This window comes from Pollachius pollachius (assembly GCF_949987615.1).
Source record: "Pollachius pollachius genome assembly, chromosome: 4".
NCBI lineage: Eukaryota > Metazoa > Chordata > Actinopteri > Gadiformes > Gadidae > Pollachius > Pollachius pollachius.
Window position 1 is genome coordinate 27839623 of NC_136937.1, and position 19221 is coordinate 27858843.

At 43.1% G+C, this 19221-nt stretch overlaps 1 protein-coding gene across 6 annotated transcripts; it reads left to right on the plus strand.

Moving 5' to 3' along the window:
• The first annotated feature begins 5590 nt into the window (after positions 1–5590).
• LOC307074701 (uncharacterized protein) lies at positions 5591–17233 on the plus strand. 6 transcript variants are annotated; one of them, XM_079734974.1, is made up of 10 exons: positions 5591–5965; positions 6750–7031; positions 8014–8265; positions 9153–9236; positions 10143–10184; positions 10593–10625; positions 14531–14566; positions 14827–14850; positions 15195–15238; positions 15361–17233. In XM_079734974.1, the coding sequence occupies exons 1-9, from the start codon at positions 5902–5904 to the stop codon at positions 15221–15223; spliced, it is 846 nt and encodes a 281-aa protein (XP_079591100.1). In that variant the 5' UTR covers positions 5591–5901; the 3' UTR covers positions 15224–15238; positions 15361–17233. The 6 variants fall into 6 exon arrangements, 5 of the variants coding, with proteins under 5 accessions (XP_079591100.1, XP_079591099.1, XP_079591101.1 ...); XR_013811810.1 differs by having other exon boundaries at positions 5597–5965; positions 15195–15334; positions 15386–17233; XM_079734973.1 differs by having other exon boundaries at positions 5598–5965; positions 15195–17233.
• Positions 17234–19221: the final 1988 nt, after the last annotated feature.

The following is a 19221-nucleotide window of genomic DNA, read 5'->3' on the forward strand; positions in this document are numbered from 1 at the left end:
CCCCTAAAAAGGGGCTCAGCACCCCTAAAACTTGGGAGTAAGAAATGTTATTCTAAAAATTATATTTGTTCGTCTTTGAAATTGTTAAATAATGTCCAAAACATACTCTGTAGTTTTTGGTTTGAAATGTATATATTTAAGGAAGAAAATGAAAAAACATCCCCGCTTAGCAAATGGTATCATCCTCTTCTCAACCATCCTTCTCCTCTGTACCTGCACCGCTCCGCAGCCCGCCCGTCGTCCAGCGCGACTCATGCAGAGTGAGATCTGTTTAGTTGTAGTGTTGTGAATCAATCAACTAAGTAAGTTGCTCTAAAGCTGTGTCTCACACTTCTTTCCTTTTACCTAGAGTTGTTCCGATTCTGATACCATATCGGTGAGTGCTGGAGTCATTGACAGGTTTGCCACCCTCAAAGTTCGGCGACATAGATTAACTCTCCCAAAGTAGAGTGTATCACCTGCATACATCGAAGAGCAAAATGGGGATTCAGGGGAAGTACAATCAAAGATTTCCCTCTCTTTCTTTTTCTATATCTTTAATTTCTAAGTATTTTCAAGACCTGGGTAAAGTAAATTTTTGTAACTTTTTGGATTTACCTTCTTTTTTTTGCTCTTTATGTGAAGCATGTTTTATGAAAGTTCAGACAGGTGTGCAACCAAGGAGATTAGAGATGGCCATTTGTAAATAATTTGCTGAAGATTTTGTTGTCCAAGTACCTGTTACTTTGTTCAATGACAATAAATTTGAATCTAATCTAATCTAATGACTATTGATACTAAAGGAGGCACATGGAGTTAACGGTCAGTAAAACCAGCTGAGTGAAGAGGGTTTTATGTTTGTTACAGGGGGCTGTATGAACTGTCACAATAAAGATGGTGTTCTGGAAAGGGATCTAAAAAAAGAAAAAAATCTTTTGAGTTAGTTGAACCAATGTTAAAATTATGAAGTTATTTTTCAATAGAAATATTTTTTGTTTTTGTGTGAAAAAAGGGTGGGTGGTGTGGCAGTGGGGCTCATTGAGTGCTCAGCACCTCTAAAGCTCTGACCCTAGAATCGCCCCTGGTTTGGCCGATGTGCCCCCAGTCTCTTTATTTCTTTTTTTTCTTCTAAAGACATCAAAGAAAACTGATGAATCAGTAGATAGTCCACTTCGTTAGGTAAATTAGCGCTCGCCATTGTGGTCAGGGTTTTTTTCACTTTTTTCTCCCGCCTCTGACAGTGTCCGACACCAGTGAGAGTCACTGTTGGTCTGGGCTATATTCATTTAGCCCAAATGGTCTCTAAATCAAGGGGGTATGTCATAACACCTGTCAATCACGATTGGACGACACCGATTGGATGCTGATTTTCTTAAGCGTGGGTTTAGAAAAGTCAGCCCAGACGAACTGTCTGGGCTGGCTTTTCTAAGCCCACACAACATATCTATATGTATCTCCTGCGTTTTTGGGATTATTTGGTGCTGTTGCTTCTCCGTTGCACCAAAATCAACCAATTCTAAGTTTTAGTAATTATTATATTTTAATATTTTCATTAATTTAATAATGTTCTCATGTTTATTTTAAAATATAGGGAGGGCTCAGCTACACTAGCCCATTGATACCAGCCGTCCCTGCCGAACACACTGACTTGCTCTTACATTACGTCGTGAGGTGGCTGAGCAAGGGAAAAGCTTTGGACCGTTTCTGTGAGCTCCGCCAGGAGATTGTGTCTGTCCTTCGCACATGTAAACACAAACAAGCAGCAAACCTATTGGAGTGCATGATGGATGAACGGTTTATGGCAGAAGTCTACTTTCTGTGTGACATTTTTGGACACATGAACACTTTGAATCTCGAACTGCAGGGGCAAGGAAAGTCGACTGCTGATCTGGTTGAGAGACTGTGTGCCTTCAAGACCAAGCTATCGATCTTCAAAACAGACCTGATCACAAAAAAACTGCTGCACTTCCCACAACATTCATGAGCACATCGGCAAGGGGAGAAATAACGCCTGTCATGACAGACTGCATGACAAAATTGACAGAGAACTTCACTGAGAGATTCCAAGGCTTCAGCATTCCCATTGAGGTATTGCAGTTTGCTTGTGACCCATTTTCCATCAAGCCTGATGCAGACTTCTGTGTAAAAGTAAAAGAGGTATTATCCTGTATTGATGAAAGCATATTTCAGCTGGAACTGGTTGATGTGCAGTCTTCTAGTGTCTCAGGATTGGCCTTACAACGTACGAACCAAACTATGCTGAAATAGCTAAATCAAGGCAGTGCAATTTCTCTCACTGAATATAACAGGCTCAAAATGTCTCATTTGTACAGTAGTTCTATTTTGTGATAATTCCAACAACATTGTTGTTGGAAAATGTGTCAAGTATGTAACAACAACAATTGTTATTATAAATGTGTCAAAAAATGCAAGAACAAAAAATGTTATTACAAATGTGTCAAAAATATGTAAGAACAAAAATTGCGATTAAAAATGTGTCCAAAATATGTAAGATCAATTTTTTTTCTAATGATGCAATTAAAAGTGAAAAAGAAAGGAATGCGTCTTACAAGTTTATTCCATTTAGCAGTACTATATCTATTAAGTTTACACTACTTTAAGTATGATTTATTTGTAGCAATTAATTGACATTATATGTTTTGTATGTGTGGCCCATGAACCCCCAGCGATTTTCCTTTTTGGCCCACTTGTTAAGGAGGTTCAATAGCCCTGCTGTACACCAATGTACAGGCTCAAATGGGCTAGTGAAATCGAGCACCACTTTCCTTCAGGTATCTCTTACCTCTGATTGGTGGGTGGGCGTCTCCTGGTTGACAAAACCAAAAATGCAGCACGAGCGCACCTAACATAGTTTCTGCTGTTTCCAGCTGTTTTATAACATGACCAGGTCATAATTCATTTTAAAACCTTGACATAATCATGTCAGGCGTCTATTAAATGACAGTTGACCACAAGGCGATTCTATCACTGCCTCTTCTTGAATTGCTTCATGTTTTAGTCGGCAGAGGCTTGTAATGGTGATAAGCATGATAAGGCGCAAGGAGCAGAACAATTTGAAGAGGGTGCTAATTTTTACGCTGGCAGTATTTAATCAGCGTTTTCATGCCATAACAACGTGAGCTAATCTAGAGTTAACGTAAGTGAGGTGACATAGTTATGTGCTCCCGAAATAGTGGTCCCATAGTGTAAGTCTAGTACATGTTTTACTTGTTGATTTATTTGATTCATAACTTTTTCTTTTGTTTTGAAGAACTTGAAGTTTGCATGTCTTCACATTTTTTGTATCCATTTTCAATATTAAGCCTATCATGTATAGTTTACTTTGTGTTACTTTGTGTACCAATGTGTTTCAGTAACTGTGTAAATACAAAAAAAGGGGGAAATATGGTCATTTTTGAGTGAAAATTACCCAAAGGAAATTGAATATACCTCAAATTTGTTATTACAGTTCCCATCCATTTGATTATACAGCAAAGTAACTAAGAAAATAAAGGTCACAGAATCTTGGACAGGACAAAAGAAAAATCATGGATAATATAATACTACATAATACTACATTTACAACAGTTTTGTCTATAACTCAGATAAAAAGGTTAAGTTTTAAACAATTTATTTCTTCTTTAAGAGCTAGAGACTAGCCAAAATGTGTTTCATCCTTTCGTCTGGGATTAATTACTCACTGGTATCATGAGTTTAACTGAGGTTTAACTGTTAGAAAAGGTTGGTGCTTTTCTGAAAATAAACCAGAAGACTGTTCAAAAATATACAATGTGTTGGACTGATAGATAAATAGATAGATTTACCCCCCACCACAATAAATGTAGGATCTCCACCAGGTCACCCTAAAATGCATCAGAATACAGGAAATCACATCTATGATATTCAAAATCTGGGGGCTGAGCCCCCCCAAAAGTCAGAACCTAGAGTCGCCCCTGCCGTCAGGGCTCAATTGTAAAGAAAAGAAAAAGTAAATAACCTGTTGGTCTGGTTCTTATTAATTGGTGAAAAATATACTTCGAGAATACATAAAGGACTAAAATAGTTACCTGTCGGCGCTGATGTTATTTGACTTGACATGACTTGTTTCAGCATAAGATACCGGATGATAAAGGCCACGTGATGCGGGGTTGGTCACCGTAGCGGTACTTTTAGGCCCTGACACACCAGAGGGTTAACGGGTTTTCTACTGACACCGGCACTGTGACGTATTTTTTCAACCCGTCGCGAGATGAATCCTCCACCCCCATGCGTGTGTCGCTGTGCTTCCCACCGTCACTGGCTTCCTTCCTTTTTTGACAAAATAGCCAAACCCAAGCTTCTTCTTTTTGTTCATGACTGACTTGAAACTTAAAACCAAATCCTACTTTTTGGCTCTGATCCGGTGTTTGGTTATGGCTCGTGTGGAACCCCTAACCAGACCCAGCTTTTATACAAAAATATGTATTACAAAAAAACCCATTCCATTTGACATGTTCGACTATTTTCTTTGGCTTTTGAATCATTTTGAATCAGGTGTCTACCAGTGGCCGTTCCTTAGAGGAGGCAACGGAGACAACGCCTCCTCGTGAATTTCAAAAAATAAAAATAAATCATTATTAAAAAATATTTATTTTTCAAAATTATCTATGTGCAATGTGTGTTTATTACTGAATAATTACATGAAAAAAACGGCGAAGTGCCTTTGCAAGGCCGGAGGCTGGCCGACGTTACTCTCAGTATGTTGTGTCCAGGGCTAGGCACTGAAGGGAGGCCAAGAGGCCAAAACTCACTTTTGCCGCCTTTGAGAATAAAAAATAACCAATCACAATTCAGCCTCACTGTTGCGAGGTAAATCATCTATACCATGTTAAACACAGGAAGGGAGGCCAGCCTCATCTACTCCTTGCAACCAATCACAAATCAACATTTTTTAAAATAATGTTCTGAGCAAATGAGCGTTCTTCCTAGTCAGTTGCCGCGGCTAACAAAGATAACGACTAACAAAGATATCAACATGGAGGAGAATATAATTCAATATCTACAAGAACAGCAATTTTCGAGGCTACAGTTTGAACATCAGCTGAAGATAAAAGAGAATGGAAGACCAACACCGAAACTGAACTTGATCCAGACCACAAAAGCAGCTGGCTGCCTAAGATCTCGTTAATTATATCGTAGTGAATACATATATCATAATTCACCTTCACCTATGTTGTTAAGTGTTGTTCTAGAATCTACAATGCTGTATGCTGTCTACACGCTGCCATGCATTACATTTAAGCAGCACGCACCATGAATGAACTGTACTTTATGAAGTTGAACTTTGTCTGCGCGTTTGATTAAAAGTTTAAAAGCATTGCACTCTGCTGATACACTGTTAAGTGTCTAGTTTATTTTAGTTAATATCCTAACGGCGCCTCCAAACGACGCGTCACGCGAGTATGTTTTTTTTTTTTTTTAATGTTGTTTAGGCCTACGCTTTAGAAAAGACATGCATGTGCGGGTGCACTGCGCGCGTTCATGAATGTTCATGTTTGCCTCCCTGGTGACCTCGGCCAGGGAACCGCTACTGGTGCCTACTCTTATCTACAGTAGTCCACTCTTATCTGCCTCGCGCCAGGAGATCCAAGCCCCGTCTGATTCTCCGCCTCCCTACTATTGTTTATGTATAAAATATAGAAGACCTGAACGTGTGGTCAAATGGGTGCGTATTTGCTTCGCTCAAATAAAAAAGTGTCGCTATCAGGGGGTAGTTCAAAACATCCGTTGAAACCGAAAGTATCGACGGAACACGGAAGGCTCGGATCTTAAGTCTCCATTGTGAGGAACGAGGCGTAGGCTGACGGCATGCGCTCGGGTCGTTTTTAATAGAAGTACATTTTTAAAAGTTGAATTCATCGCTTTTAGTAAACCGACGAAGACATGAAGTTATCCAGTGCTCTGTTATTGTTGACTTCATCCGTTCTGGGAGTCAGACCCTCATATGGTAGGTGGCTGCGGCAGCACACTGAGCCACTCCTCAATTCCTCGCACTCATCCTCACACAACATGCGTGACTTTTAAGAGGTTATTATGTCGTTATGTTGGTGATCATACGGATATAAGGGGTCAAAGAGAGAGAGGGAGAGAGAGGGAGGGGGCATCAAAGATGCCCCCTCCCTCTATTTGCTTAGTTACGTATGATGCAAGCGCGTTGGAACGAGCCCTCCTGGAACCCATAGAGAACCCATACTACCCATAGAGAACCCGTACATACTGCGCCCCAAACCATAACATTTGACGACACTGATTGGCGAAATATTTACTTTTTTTGCATAGAAACCGGGACTTAACCATTAACCATTGTCTTAAATTCCAATCGAGTAGGGCTGAATGAACTGGAGCCCCGGGAAGACAGCCGATTGGCTACTACACCAAAACATAAACGTTGAACGTGAAACGGAATGCAAATATTTTTCTAGAGAGTTCTAAACACATTCTAAAGTGAATTTATTATTTGCATGTAATTAACACAGATTATTTTTCAAAATTAGGAAGATTATTGTTATATTAAATAACAAATAAATAACAGGCAGGCAGGTCGGCGGGAGGGCGGCGCCCCAGCGCCCTCTATGGACGAGCCGCCACCATGCAGCGTGGGTCATCCTCTTTGCACCTGCTGGCCTTTGGTGTCACACAAATCCACGTTTGTCATGAATGAGCAATAAGCATGTCAGACTGCGAAATGTTGTCCAGTTCTCCGCGTAACAAGTTTTTGTTTTTTTTTGTAGGAGAACCTAAACATTTTGAAGTGGGTAAAACGCTCACCTTGGAGCCAGTCCTTTCCACTGTTGAACACCCAGTCACCAGCATCAGGTGGAAATTCGGCTCTGACTTGGTCCTGGATTGGTATCCGAGCAGCTCGGTATACTATGGGTCATTCGAAGGACGCACAACGTTGGATCCACAAACCTTGCGGTTGGACATCAATCGTTTGACCTTGGCTGATAGCGGACAGTTCTCCTTGGAGACGAATCTTGGAACAGTCGAGACTTATGAGGTTAAAGTCATCAGTAAGTGTGTGTGCGTTATGCTCGTACATTTGTGTGTTTGTGTGTCGGTTAGTGTGAGGCACAATTTTTTTTTTTTTTAGTTTACAAAGTAAATAGAATAGGACTTTATTGTCCTATAGGAGATGGGATATTAGGATGAAATGTAACCAAATCTTCTGCTTGCCTTTTGCAATTATATGAAAAGTAGTTTTAAAAATGTCTATTTGAAATGTTTTGCCATTACAAAAAGCTCATGTCTGAATACCTACCTTAACAAATGTACAGGGTCAGCACAAAACACTACATACAAACACAGAAGCACCAGTTCATCACGTCTTATTACGTTTTGGACGTGTTGCGTTTGGCCGGGGGGGGTTAACACTCTTAAAGCTTAAAACTCCATGCAGAAAGGGTCTTGGGTCCTTCACTAAGCCCCTAGCTTTCCTGTGGACAGAGGTTTTATCATCATTCTGACATGGTGAGATGTGTCATTGTACTCCAGGGGTCAGGGGGGCTTGGACGTCCTCTGTTCCTGTGTTTCTTTTAATAAAATTTGTTTATTTAAAGGATCACCATTAGCTGATGCCATGGCAATCAGCTAATCTCCCTGCGGTCCATACCTGACCTACTGTGTACATACTCCACACACTACATCCGAAAAACTTCAATTGCACTAATATACATTCATTTACACCAATATAAAACGAATGCAAAGGTTACATTGATATTAAAAAATACTACAAATAAATAAATACATTCATATTCAAAGCCGGTTAACACTGATTATACAATAAGATAGATGATATTTAAGAAGAATCAGAATTATAACACTCATATGGAGCAGAAGACAACTATGACAAACTAGCCCTGAGTTATACCTCATCTCATACATGTCAATAGAAATGCATATTCTTTTTGAAGGATGATTTATTTGTTATAAGGGGTCAATTATTCCAGTTGGTTATGGCTCTGTAAATGACCAGTGTTCTTTCTATATGACCAGAGCTCCCTCCGAAGCCCCGTGTAACGACAACGAAGAACTCTGAGGGCGCTCCTGCTCTGAATTGTACCGCGGACACCCAGGATCTGGGACCGGTCGACTACGAATGGAAAAAAGATGAAGGGCCGTGGACCAAGGGTGACCAGCTGATGGTTATGACTCCTAAAACCTGTGATAAGTTCTCCTGCAGGCTGATCACGCCCGTGAGGCCCAGTGAAGCCAGCGATCGCTTTCTCAACCCACTCTGTGAACCAGGTATGTGCCTAGTAGACGGTTCAAGCATAAATATTTTATTTATTTATTTAAAGGATCACCATTAAGGATTACTTCCTGTGGTCCATACCTGACCTATTGTACAAACACAACACACTACATGCGAAAACTTCAATTGCACTAATATAAATTCATTTACATCAATATAAAGCAAATGCAAAGGTGACATTGATATTAAAAAAATACTACTAATAAATGAATACATTCATATTCAAAGCCGGTTAACACTGATTATACAATAAGATAGATGATATTTAAGAAGGATCAGAATTAAAACACTCATGGAGCAAAAGACGACCATGACAAACTAGCCCTGAGTTATACCTCATCTCATGCATGTCAATAGAAATGCATATTCTTTTTGAAGGATGATTTATTTTTTATAAGGGGTCAATTATTCCAGTTGGTTATGGCTCGTATGTATCTTTATACATTTTTTTTTATCGTATCATTATGTGTATGCAATTTTCCTCCAGGGTTGCATCGGTGCCAGTAGAAATAAAAAATAAATACATCTATGGGTTGTGTCCAAACAATCTAATGGTGGCGTCTAACATCTCTTAATGCGTAGCGGTTGCAAGGCCGGTCAATATGTTAAGGGGCCGCGTAGCACGTTTCAGTTGTACTCTTCATATCCGGCAGCTAGGTGGATAAGGTCTGTTACCTTGTTTTAGTTTGTGCTATCACATGGAAAGAAACGCAGAGAAGCCTAACTTATCCAAAGTGGGAGAACAGAACAAAGAATAATTTCAATGAGTGTTGGTTGCAAACACATCAATTATGAGACAAATTATGTGTATTAACGTTGTGTGTTTGCATGTTGATGCCATGATGGTAACTTTATGTATTTCCATTTTCTCTCATTGCAGGTCCTATTTGGTGGAAGGTACTACTAGGCATCGCAGTCCTGCTAGTTGCTGTAGTTGCAGGGCTAATCACTATGGTCTATAAGTGTAAGTATCCATTCATCAACCTTTTCTCTATATAGTTACAGATATCGAGAGATATATAGGTCGAAAAATATAAAGGTATGGATATAGTTGGAGGGGTAGGTATAGATATACAGAGATATGTATAGATATTGATATAGATTAGAGATAAATAAGGATATAGGCATTAAGGCTGCAACGGTTCTCAAACAGCGATCGATCCGTGATGCAAATGTCCTGATTCGCGTTTCCGTCCTACCGTGTTGTGGACATGAAACTGTATGTTCTATGTCTCCGCCAAACGTTCCTCTCTGCCCCGAACGCACGCGGCATAACCCTCCTAATATACTCGTCACTATGAGGAACACCGGCGGTGAGGTGTGTGTGGACGTGTAGAGCTCTGGGAAGCCATTGATTTTGATGTTTGTGTCCGAGAGAGGGTTGGGCTTCCCGGACACCTATAGTACAACGCTAAAGTCTGTGTGTGGATAGTGAAGATACAACTAAAGTATCACAAAGTTGCCGTGGTTCGTAACCATGGGGATAACCCCCTCCATTATAGACCTGTTAACCCATCACCCAGCGATCACACACACACACACACACACACACACACACACACACACACATACACACACACACACACACGCACATACACACACACACACACACACACACACACTGATTGGCTGTTATGTTACGTCCCTCAGGGAGTGAACGCTGATTGGTATTGTGGGAGTTGTCGTCTTCAATCCACAAGTGCCAAAAAGTCATTGTCTGCATTTTCTCGGTCAAGAAGTCACCTTATTAGAAATTTATGTTACTATTCGACTACATATATGACCCACTTTCAATACAGATTCATGTCTCCACCGGTGAAATTGTCCTTTAAGTCTCCTCAATGTTGACATAAGTTTTCTCCTGACCCAGGTCCAGATCATCCATTTTCCATATGTTTAAAGAAGTGGATGCGTGAGTGTTCTTTGGTCAAATGTATATCTACACCCTATATATATGATCTAGGGCACCCCCAATTCCATTAGTTGAAATAGTGCCTGTTGGCGATGTTCAGTTCATCCTAGGGCCTCTGTTGAACCCTTTAGTTGTGTAGTGTTTCACTTTGGTTTCCTGATTTGGATTATTCCTTCATGGATTTCTATGACAGCTATATGTGTATAAGAGCATGTCAAGTATATTGCATGGACATTTTCCTTTGATTATTTGTAGTGAAAACAAAATGGACTCCACACCATCGAGCCCTTTACAAAAGGCCGACTTTTCAGACCACTGTCCGGCTCAAGTTGATACCTGTGAGAGGGTGGTCATTCTTACCACCGTCACGGTAAAACAATGACATCTTGTTCTCTGGTTTCTCCTCAGCTTGGATCAAGAAAGCAAACGGTGCACGCGAAGGTCAGTCACTGTAGTAACCAAGAAATAACTGAAATGCATGAATGATGATTGGGATTTTTAAACAGAAGAACAAATGTACATATTGTTTTATTGTTATTCTGCTGGTTCCAAAATGTATTGTTTTCGCCTGACCTAGGACCAAAAGACAAAATGGACACTGCAGGAGGTCATGTTTAGGAGCGCATAGCAAAGAAAAGGTTACATTTATCACCACTAGCTTGTTATAGCACTGCTAACTATAACTAATACTATAGGTGAGGCAAAAACAAACTTTCTCAAAGGACACAACTGAGGCAACCTTCCCTTTGGTTAATAGGTCATCTGGTTGAAAGACCTAGAAACATTAGCCAATGTTAATCTTATGGCCGTTTCGACCCATTTGTAAATGTGCACGAAGAATTCTACCATGTCCACAAAGCCTCTTTTCTGAGCTCCAGCTCCTTTCTCCAAACGTGAGAGCGTAGGCGGGCGGGCTGAACGATTTGGGTAAATAATCGAATTATGTTCTATATTATTCACTAAACCAAAGCTATGAATCATTCTATAGTATGAACAACACAACAATGGAAGCAGTTAACATATAAACTGTTATTTCGTTTAGGCCAGGCCTTTGTGTTGAGGTGAATTGATTTTATAACATCTTTATTTAACTATTGAATTTTAAAAGAAAAGTAAATACAAATCTTACTGATCTCCAGTCAGTAACTGTAGCAAATCCCCACAATAATAATAATAATAATAATAATAAATATCCAAAAGAATAATAATAATTGAAAAAAAAAAAAGGGTTACTTTTTTTATTAATTGCGTTCCATTACATCGCGATGTCGGTTTGAATTCGATAAATCAGTCAGCCCTAGTGAGCGCTACAAAGATCACAGCGCCAGTGTCTTTTCAGAACGTTTTGCTTTTTGCTGATCCTGGCGCTTCTGGCTGAACAACAAACTAACCGTTCAGCATCACCGAGCATTAATCACATGAAAAGAGATTATGTCAACTGTCACAAACATTTAAAAAGGCAAAGAGTGGGTTGTTCCCTATACTTGATACAGTCACTTCATTAATAATGAAATGTCTGCATGCGCTGCTCATCACTCATGGATGTTGTGGCATCCCGCCGCTGAACCTCGGACCGGGCGGGTCCGAGGACACGCAGTAGACGGGATTTACCGTCGCCACCCTCCAGCCGGCGACAGAGAGCACCACGTCTCTCCCCCCAATCAGCGCGATCGGGGACAGCTGGCCGGAGGAAGGGAAAGGACCAGGAGCCGGCATAAAAGGGGCACCAGACCGGGCGAACGGGAGAAAGTGACACGGAGGGAGTACGCGCTAGACCGGGAGAAGGGCGAAGCGACACGGAGGGATTCCGCACCACGCCGGCGATCTAGAGGCTCACGGAGACCCTAGCACGAGGATGCAGACTATTATTGTGGTTGAATAAACGCCGACTGCGGCTTAACCCTTACTTTCTGTGTGATTCCTGCCGGGTACCTGACACTCGGGGAAACGGGTTGCCACATATGGTGGAGAATGCAGGCAACTCGACCACGCTACGGGCCGGTGTTGTGAGGGAACCCCCTTTTGCCGGTATGCAGAACCCGGATGGGACCGCGGCGGCGCCCGCCCAGCAGCAGCAGCGGGAGACCACGGAGAGTCTGGCCCTGCTCTACGAGGCCGTACTACGGCTCGCCCAGCTCGCCGTCCACGCCGCCCCGACCGCCGTCCACGCCGCCCCGACCAGCCGGCTCACCAAGCTGGGACCCGACGACGACGTGGAGGCGTACCTCGAGGCATTCAAGCGGACCGCCCAGAGGGAACGCTGGCCAGAGGAGCAGTGGGGCCATATTGTGGCCCCGTTCCTCACCGGGCCAGCCCAGCAGGCGTGCCGGGACCTACCGGCGAAGACCGCCCGGCAGTACCCGGCCCTCAAACAGGCGATCCGGGCCTACTACGGAAATTTTTTCGTGAGGGAACGCCAACCAGCAGCGGCGATACGAGGCAACGCGATCCCTCGGGGAACCCCAAACCAGACCGTGATGCCGCCAGAGACGACGCAGCCTGAGATGAGGCCGCGGGAGACGAGGCCGCGGGAGGCGGGGCCGCGAAACGAGCCACGCCGGCAGCAGACGCAGCCATGCATGCTAGCGACCTGTTGGGCACAGGGGAAATTAGGAAGCCCGACCATACCGGCGCAGGTAATGAACCGGGACACGCAGGCCCTCGTGGATACCGGCAGCGTGGTCACTCTCCTTCGCCCCGACTTGGCGGGCGGGAAGGAGGGGGCACCCATAGAGGTGGCCTGCATACACGGGGACACCCGGACGTTCGGGACCTGCCACGTCGTCATCCGGACCCCGCACGGGGTATTCACGACGTGGGCAGGGATCGTACCCCACCTCCCAGTGCCGCTGCTAATCGGGAAGGACTGCCCGATCTTCCACAGGCTACAGGACCCGGCGCGTGAACTCCGGAGCCGGAGAGAACCACCCCGCAGAGGGGTGAGGGGAGCTCGACAGGCCTACGGGGCCACCAGGCTTCCGGCGTCCCCCGGAGGGCGAACAGAGGAAGCTGCTCACGAAAAATCTAAGCCAGCGCCGTGCTAGGCCAGCCCGGCCGCGCCTGAGGCCGGGCAGGAGGCCTCCGGCGAGGCCCGGCCCCTGACCGAGGACGACGTTGACACCGAGCCCACGACAGAGGCCTCAATCCAGGCCGATGAGACGTCGGTCGAGCCCCAGCCTGTGTTGGAGACGGAGCCCGAGGCAGAGGCTGAGCCCGCGGCCTCACCGGAGCCAGAGGCTGCGGTGCTGCTCGAGGCCGACCCGGAGGCTGACGTCGACACCGAGCCGGAGGCAGAGGCAGAGACGGAAGCGGCAGAGACGTCGATCGAAGCAATGGACTCCTCTAAAGAAGCTGAGGACGATCACCTGTCCGTGTCGATCCCCAACGAAGACGCCATCACGCTGGACGTGGATGGGGACGACCTCCTGGAGACAGGTAAACATGTGGAACTTCCAGATCCCGACAAGAGCTCTGACGACCACCTGGTCCCCTCTGGACCCACGGGCCACGATGATGACGACGACGACGACCTGATGGAGGAGGTGACCAAGGACGCCGGCTCTAAGAAGGCGTCGACCGCCAAGCCGCTGCAGCGAATCATATTGGACCACGAGTGTGCCTATCAAGCCCAGAGCCTGTGGAGGGGGGAGGGAGGTCATCCTGGTCACCGACCACGCCCCCCTGAAGTGGATGGCCGGAGCCAAGAACGCCAACGCCGATGCCCCGTCACGCCGGGATGCCTGCCTGAGCGGGTTCACCGACGACCAGAGGCCTGAGCAAGCGGTGGAGGAGTGTGGCATCCCGCCGCTGAACCTCGGACCGGGCGGGTCCGAGGACACGCAGTAGACGGGATTTACCGCCACCACCCTCCAGCCGGCGACAGAGAGCACCACGTCTCTCCCCCCAATCAGCGCGATCGGGGACACCTGGCCGGAGGAAGGGAAAGGACCAGGAGCCGGCATAAAAGGGGCACCAGACCGGGCGAACGGGAGAAAGTGACACGGAGGGAGTACGCGCTAGACCGGGAGAAGGGCGAAGCGACACGGAGGGATTCCGCACCACGCCGGCGATCTAGAGGCTCACGGAGACCCTAGCACAAGGATGCAGTCTGTTATTCTGGTTGAATAAACACCGACTGCGGCTTAACCCTTGCTTTCTCTGTGATTCCTGCCAGGTACCTGACACTCGGGGAAACGGGTTGCCACAATGTATAACAAGAAGCTACCGCTGTGATGTGGAGTTAGAAGCTAATGAGATAACACAGGAAAGAAAGAAAAAATATATATTTATATATATAAAAAATGTTTGTTTTGGTATAATTAATTGTTTCTGTGGTTTCTCCTCAGCTTCTAATGGCAGTACGGAAGGTCGACCCAATGCAGGTCAGTCGTCCTTGAAACCAAAGAAAAAAAGATGAATGAATGACACATATTTTGTACTTTAACATTAGTTTAGTTTTATTTATTTGTGCAAGATAAATGAGACTAAAATAGCAAACAAAAATGCACATAGACATACATAAATGCACTGGTGGGACAAAAGAAACCCCAGAGGACATTCTATTCATATTCCTCACTTTGTAAGCTGTCGTTAACCATAGCAACAGTCTTTAACAATGTCATTTCTCCCCTTCCTGCCACAGTTTTACTCCAGTCTTTATCACCCGGTGAGTCTCCGAGTTCTTTGTGACTTTGGAAACAGTAAAGATGGCAATTTACTTATTGTTAGAAATCTTTTTTTCACGTTTTACAGAGCATGCACATGTTTGTTACCCACTGTGAAAGAACAAGGTGGTATACCATGAAATCATTAAACAAGTGTAAAAATTCTCAAGTTAAAAATTTAGACTGGAGCAAGCTTGAAATAGCTTATCTTCTATTGTAGACAACTACTGGTTAGAATTGAATTATCCAAATATGGAAACGAAGTAATAACTTGATTACGTGTTTAACAGTAATCAAGTCCAGTGGCTTTTAGTGCTAATTGCATGCGTTTGTGTGTCTTTCACAGTCACTGGGGATTCGGAGTTGGGGAAATGAATGATGAACAATGAGGTCACTACAATCACGGAATATTCTGGCAATTAGCCACCAAAGATCAGGCACATCGATGTCTGCTGTGACACACGTGTGGTCTTGGCTGAAAGTGGACACTGATTGCCTGTTTTCCCACACAGGTGGAGTAAATTTAACCTGACTTCGCCAGATGGATTGATTCGCATTTGCTCAGCTTGATTCACATTTGCTCAGCATATCCATCTGGTAACCTTCCGTTGGAGAACTTTTGGGAAGGGGTGAAAATACTGGTAAGCTGATTGGAAACCATCTGTCTATCACCACCTATGTTGGTGATAGACAGATGGTCTATCACCAAGGGCGTAGGAACCGGGGGGGACGGAGGGGACGTGTCCCCTCCAATATTGGAGACAGGCACATTTGTCCTACCTAAAAATTATACCAGGGGGAGAAAAATATTTTATTTTATTTTGAAAGCGCAACACAGCGTCTTGTCACCGCTTCTTATTCTAAGAAACTGGATGATTGAGCGTGCAATTAAAGAATTGATTTGATATTAATCAGTTCATTACTGCCATTCAAAATGTGTTTTCCTTTACATTTACAAAAGTATATTTTTAGTAGAATAAAATATATTTGTGAATTTTTTCAGTGTAGTTTATATATGACATATTTCTGTTCAAACCATTAACGGATCTGTCAGGTTTCCGATATGTGTCCCCCCCAATTTTAAACTCATTCCTACGCCCCCGTCTATCACCAACTATGTCAACAACTATGTTGGTGATAGACGGGCCAAATCAACCAATCAGATCAATGAAAGCCGCCATGTTGTTTAGACTGAACAGTCGCTACTCGCTGCGTCACACCAAAACCCGCCTCAAAACCAAGGCTGATTGGCCGGTCATTTAGCATCGGCTCCAAATTTTCTCCATCGTAGGTTACCAGACTGATCTGCGAGTGAATGCAATGGGGCTCGCGAGATCAGGATGCTCTCACAAGGCTAGTTAATTGGCCTTTGTTACAAAGTATTTGCGATGCTTCTTATTTTTTAAATATATTTATGTAGCTTGCTGTTTTTATATCGATTTGTCGTCCTGTCTCGTTCAAACTGCATCAAGTACAGCTAACTAGCTTCCTCAATCTTCCTCCTTCCGGCGAGGTAGTGCTACTGTTATAGCCTGTATAGCCTTTGCTATTCACCAGTTTGTGTATATAACAATAAATGAAAAGTGCCCCACTGCTTGCTCTGTGAAGCTTAGTGCCTTTAAGCCAAACGGCTGCTTAAATGATTGTGACTCACTGCTATTTTTTTATAAACATGGCATATTAATGGTAAAATAAGATGTTTGTGATTAACTTAAGTCATTCTGTATTTGGTTTCATCTCAGTAAAGCCGTAAACCAGATTTCAAGGATAGATTTGCAGATTGTTTTATCATGTTTCTTAATATATTGCACGGCAGAATCAGAAATATTAAATTCCTATTTTCTTTTTTTTGTAAATACCATTTAATAACAAACAACGGTTCAATTTAATTGTAATCAAAAATGCAGCGAATATTTGGATATCTGTGTGTGAGTGAGTGAGTGAGAGAGAGAGATGTGATCAGATGTATACATACTGTCAGAGCCCGTCTACGGAGAGCCTTGGCACTCTATTGAGCCCCCTTGTATCGAACTTGGTTGCAGTTCCATTAGAATTTCACTGGGAGAGGTCGCCTGAGTGCAGATTGAATGGGGGTCAATGGGGCTAGACGGCTAAATGTATCTCTTTCACCTGCTTGTGGAAGTATCGCAGAATTTAGTGTGAGGTTTTTCCGGTCCCCTCTACTTCTGGCTGTCGGCCGTCCTGGGAGTCCTGGCTGGTAGTTGGTTGTTTTGTATAACTGAACCGAGCCTCTCTCCGCACACACGTTGTCTGACTATGATTTCACACTTGAACATGTACGCTACCAGCTTATATCGATGGGTGGGTGACATATAAGCCCGAAAAAAAGGTTGCAAATAAATAATCAAATATAAGACATGTGAATTATTGAGTTGCATTGTAATGATTCTTATATTTCACAACATGTATGTGTTTTTTGATAATTATCATTGAAAGCTGTATTTATTCACCAATTCGTTGAGTTTGTGCCCAATATTGTCATATGGTGTGACACGACATTTTTTGTATTTAAAGCTAGGGTGGGTAATTTTTTTACTGTGATATTTGGCAAAACTGTCATAATAGCCAGTCAGCTATATGTAGGTGAAGTGCTCTGAGAATATCTGCTCATCACTTTGCTCTCCCCTGCCTCTGTGTGTTTCCACAAGGGCCAGGTAAGGAATAGTGTTATCTCTCCATGGTATATTGTGAAGAATATGTAAAGTGTCGGCTGGTATGGTTTTTTAATAGGCAAAGCCACGATAACCGCTACATTACGGTTCTGTAATGTAACCGTTTCAATACGGTTCCGTAGGATGTCTTGCATCGGCACATGGTTCTTTTCCGGTCCATTTTATATGTTAGTTATGGTCACACTAACCTGTCGGAATAACACAGAGATTGTGCTCACACGTAGCCTAGGCCTCAACTCAACTGTGGATAATGTCCGAGTCACGTTCGTGTAAAAGCTACTTTGACACAACTGCCGAGATAAGCACAGCGAGGGAAGTGTAGCATATGATATTCCATGTTCCATATGAAATGTGCAATTACTTATTACACATTTATACTGACAATTGGCTCCTCTGGCTTTTTTTTTGTTAAAGTATGACATGAAATAAACATTCCTGCTCATTTGTGATTCGTTGAATCACACGGCAGGCCATGTCCTCTTGCCCTACCCTGTCAAGACCTCCCCGACCGCGACCTCGTCCCCTTCCTCTGTCCCTGCCTCTCGGCTGCCTGCCTCTAGCAGCAGGCCGTCCGCTGACCCTATATATCCCACGTCCTGTGCTGCTAGGACCTGGGACATAATCGTCCCCAGAGCCATCTGGGCTCTCTTCTTGTGCACTCTTATAATGCAAAAAATAAGCGTTATTGTAGTATAATTCATCACTTCTAAACGTCAGTATATAATATTGATGACCAGGTTACTAGCTCTGGCAGCTTATGCTAACGAATTACAGTTGCAATTAGTTTGCTATCTTGCTTGGCTGATACAGCTACTTTTCTTAGGCCTACCAGCGCAATTACAATGATTTTAAGATAACATACATGGTATGTCTGTGAGTAAGATGTTGATGCTCAATATGTACTTATGTAGTTATCAGCACTAATGTTTAATTACCTCAGAATCGGACATGGTGTTTCGTCTTCCTATCAATGTAACTGAATTCACATGAACGCGCATAACTGACGTTCGGACGGAGGAGCTACGGCAGGTAGAGCGTGGCAGGGAGGGACCAGAGAGAACACAACGGAGTCTCAACGGCTGTTTTCTCCCAAATTACCCACCCTAGCTTTAAATTAAAATGGGGTATACATTTCTTAGGTATACTGGCTTCAGCATAATTCCTCGTCAATATATTCAGATTCAGCACTACCTCACACAAATACATTATATTTTTCTTCATCGCCAAATGTAAGACATGAACTTCAATCTTTTGACATATTTTACATTAATTCCAAGAAATCCTAATATAAATCTTACACAATTCTTGTCACTCTAGCTTTACTTTTTCTCTTGTGTTTCAGTGAGATTTTCAAGAATCATCACTAAGTATTTTTATTCTCATAATTTCTAAATGTCACACCAAATGATAGGATGAACCAAAACACAATTTGGCAATGAGAATTTTTTTTATTTAATATTTAAACAATGACCAAACAGTGAGGTTGATAAACAGTGAAGTTAATTCTGATTTCAAAAACATTTCATTTAACACATTAATTTAACACATTTGCAAATAACAGGAATTTTTAAAATTCAACTGAAAACAGTTTTTAACATTCATTTCAAACATTTAATGAAACATATTCTAAACATTTAATTGAAACATTCCTTTCAAACATTTAATGAAAGTTAACCTAAA

Excerpts from the sequence above, each read along its gene's own strand:
- LOC307074701 (XM_079734972.1), top strand. The coding sequence starts at position 12,146 with ATGGTGGAGAATGCAGGCAACTCGACCACGCTACGGGCCGGTGTTGTG.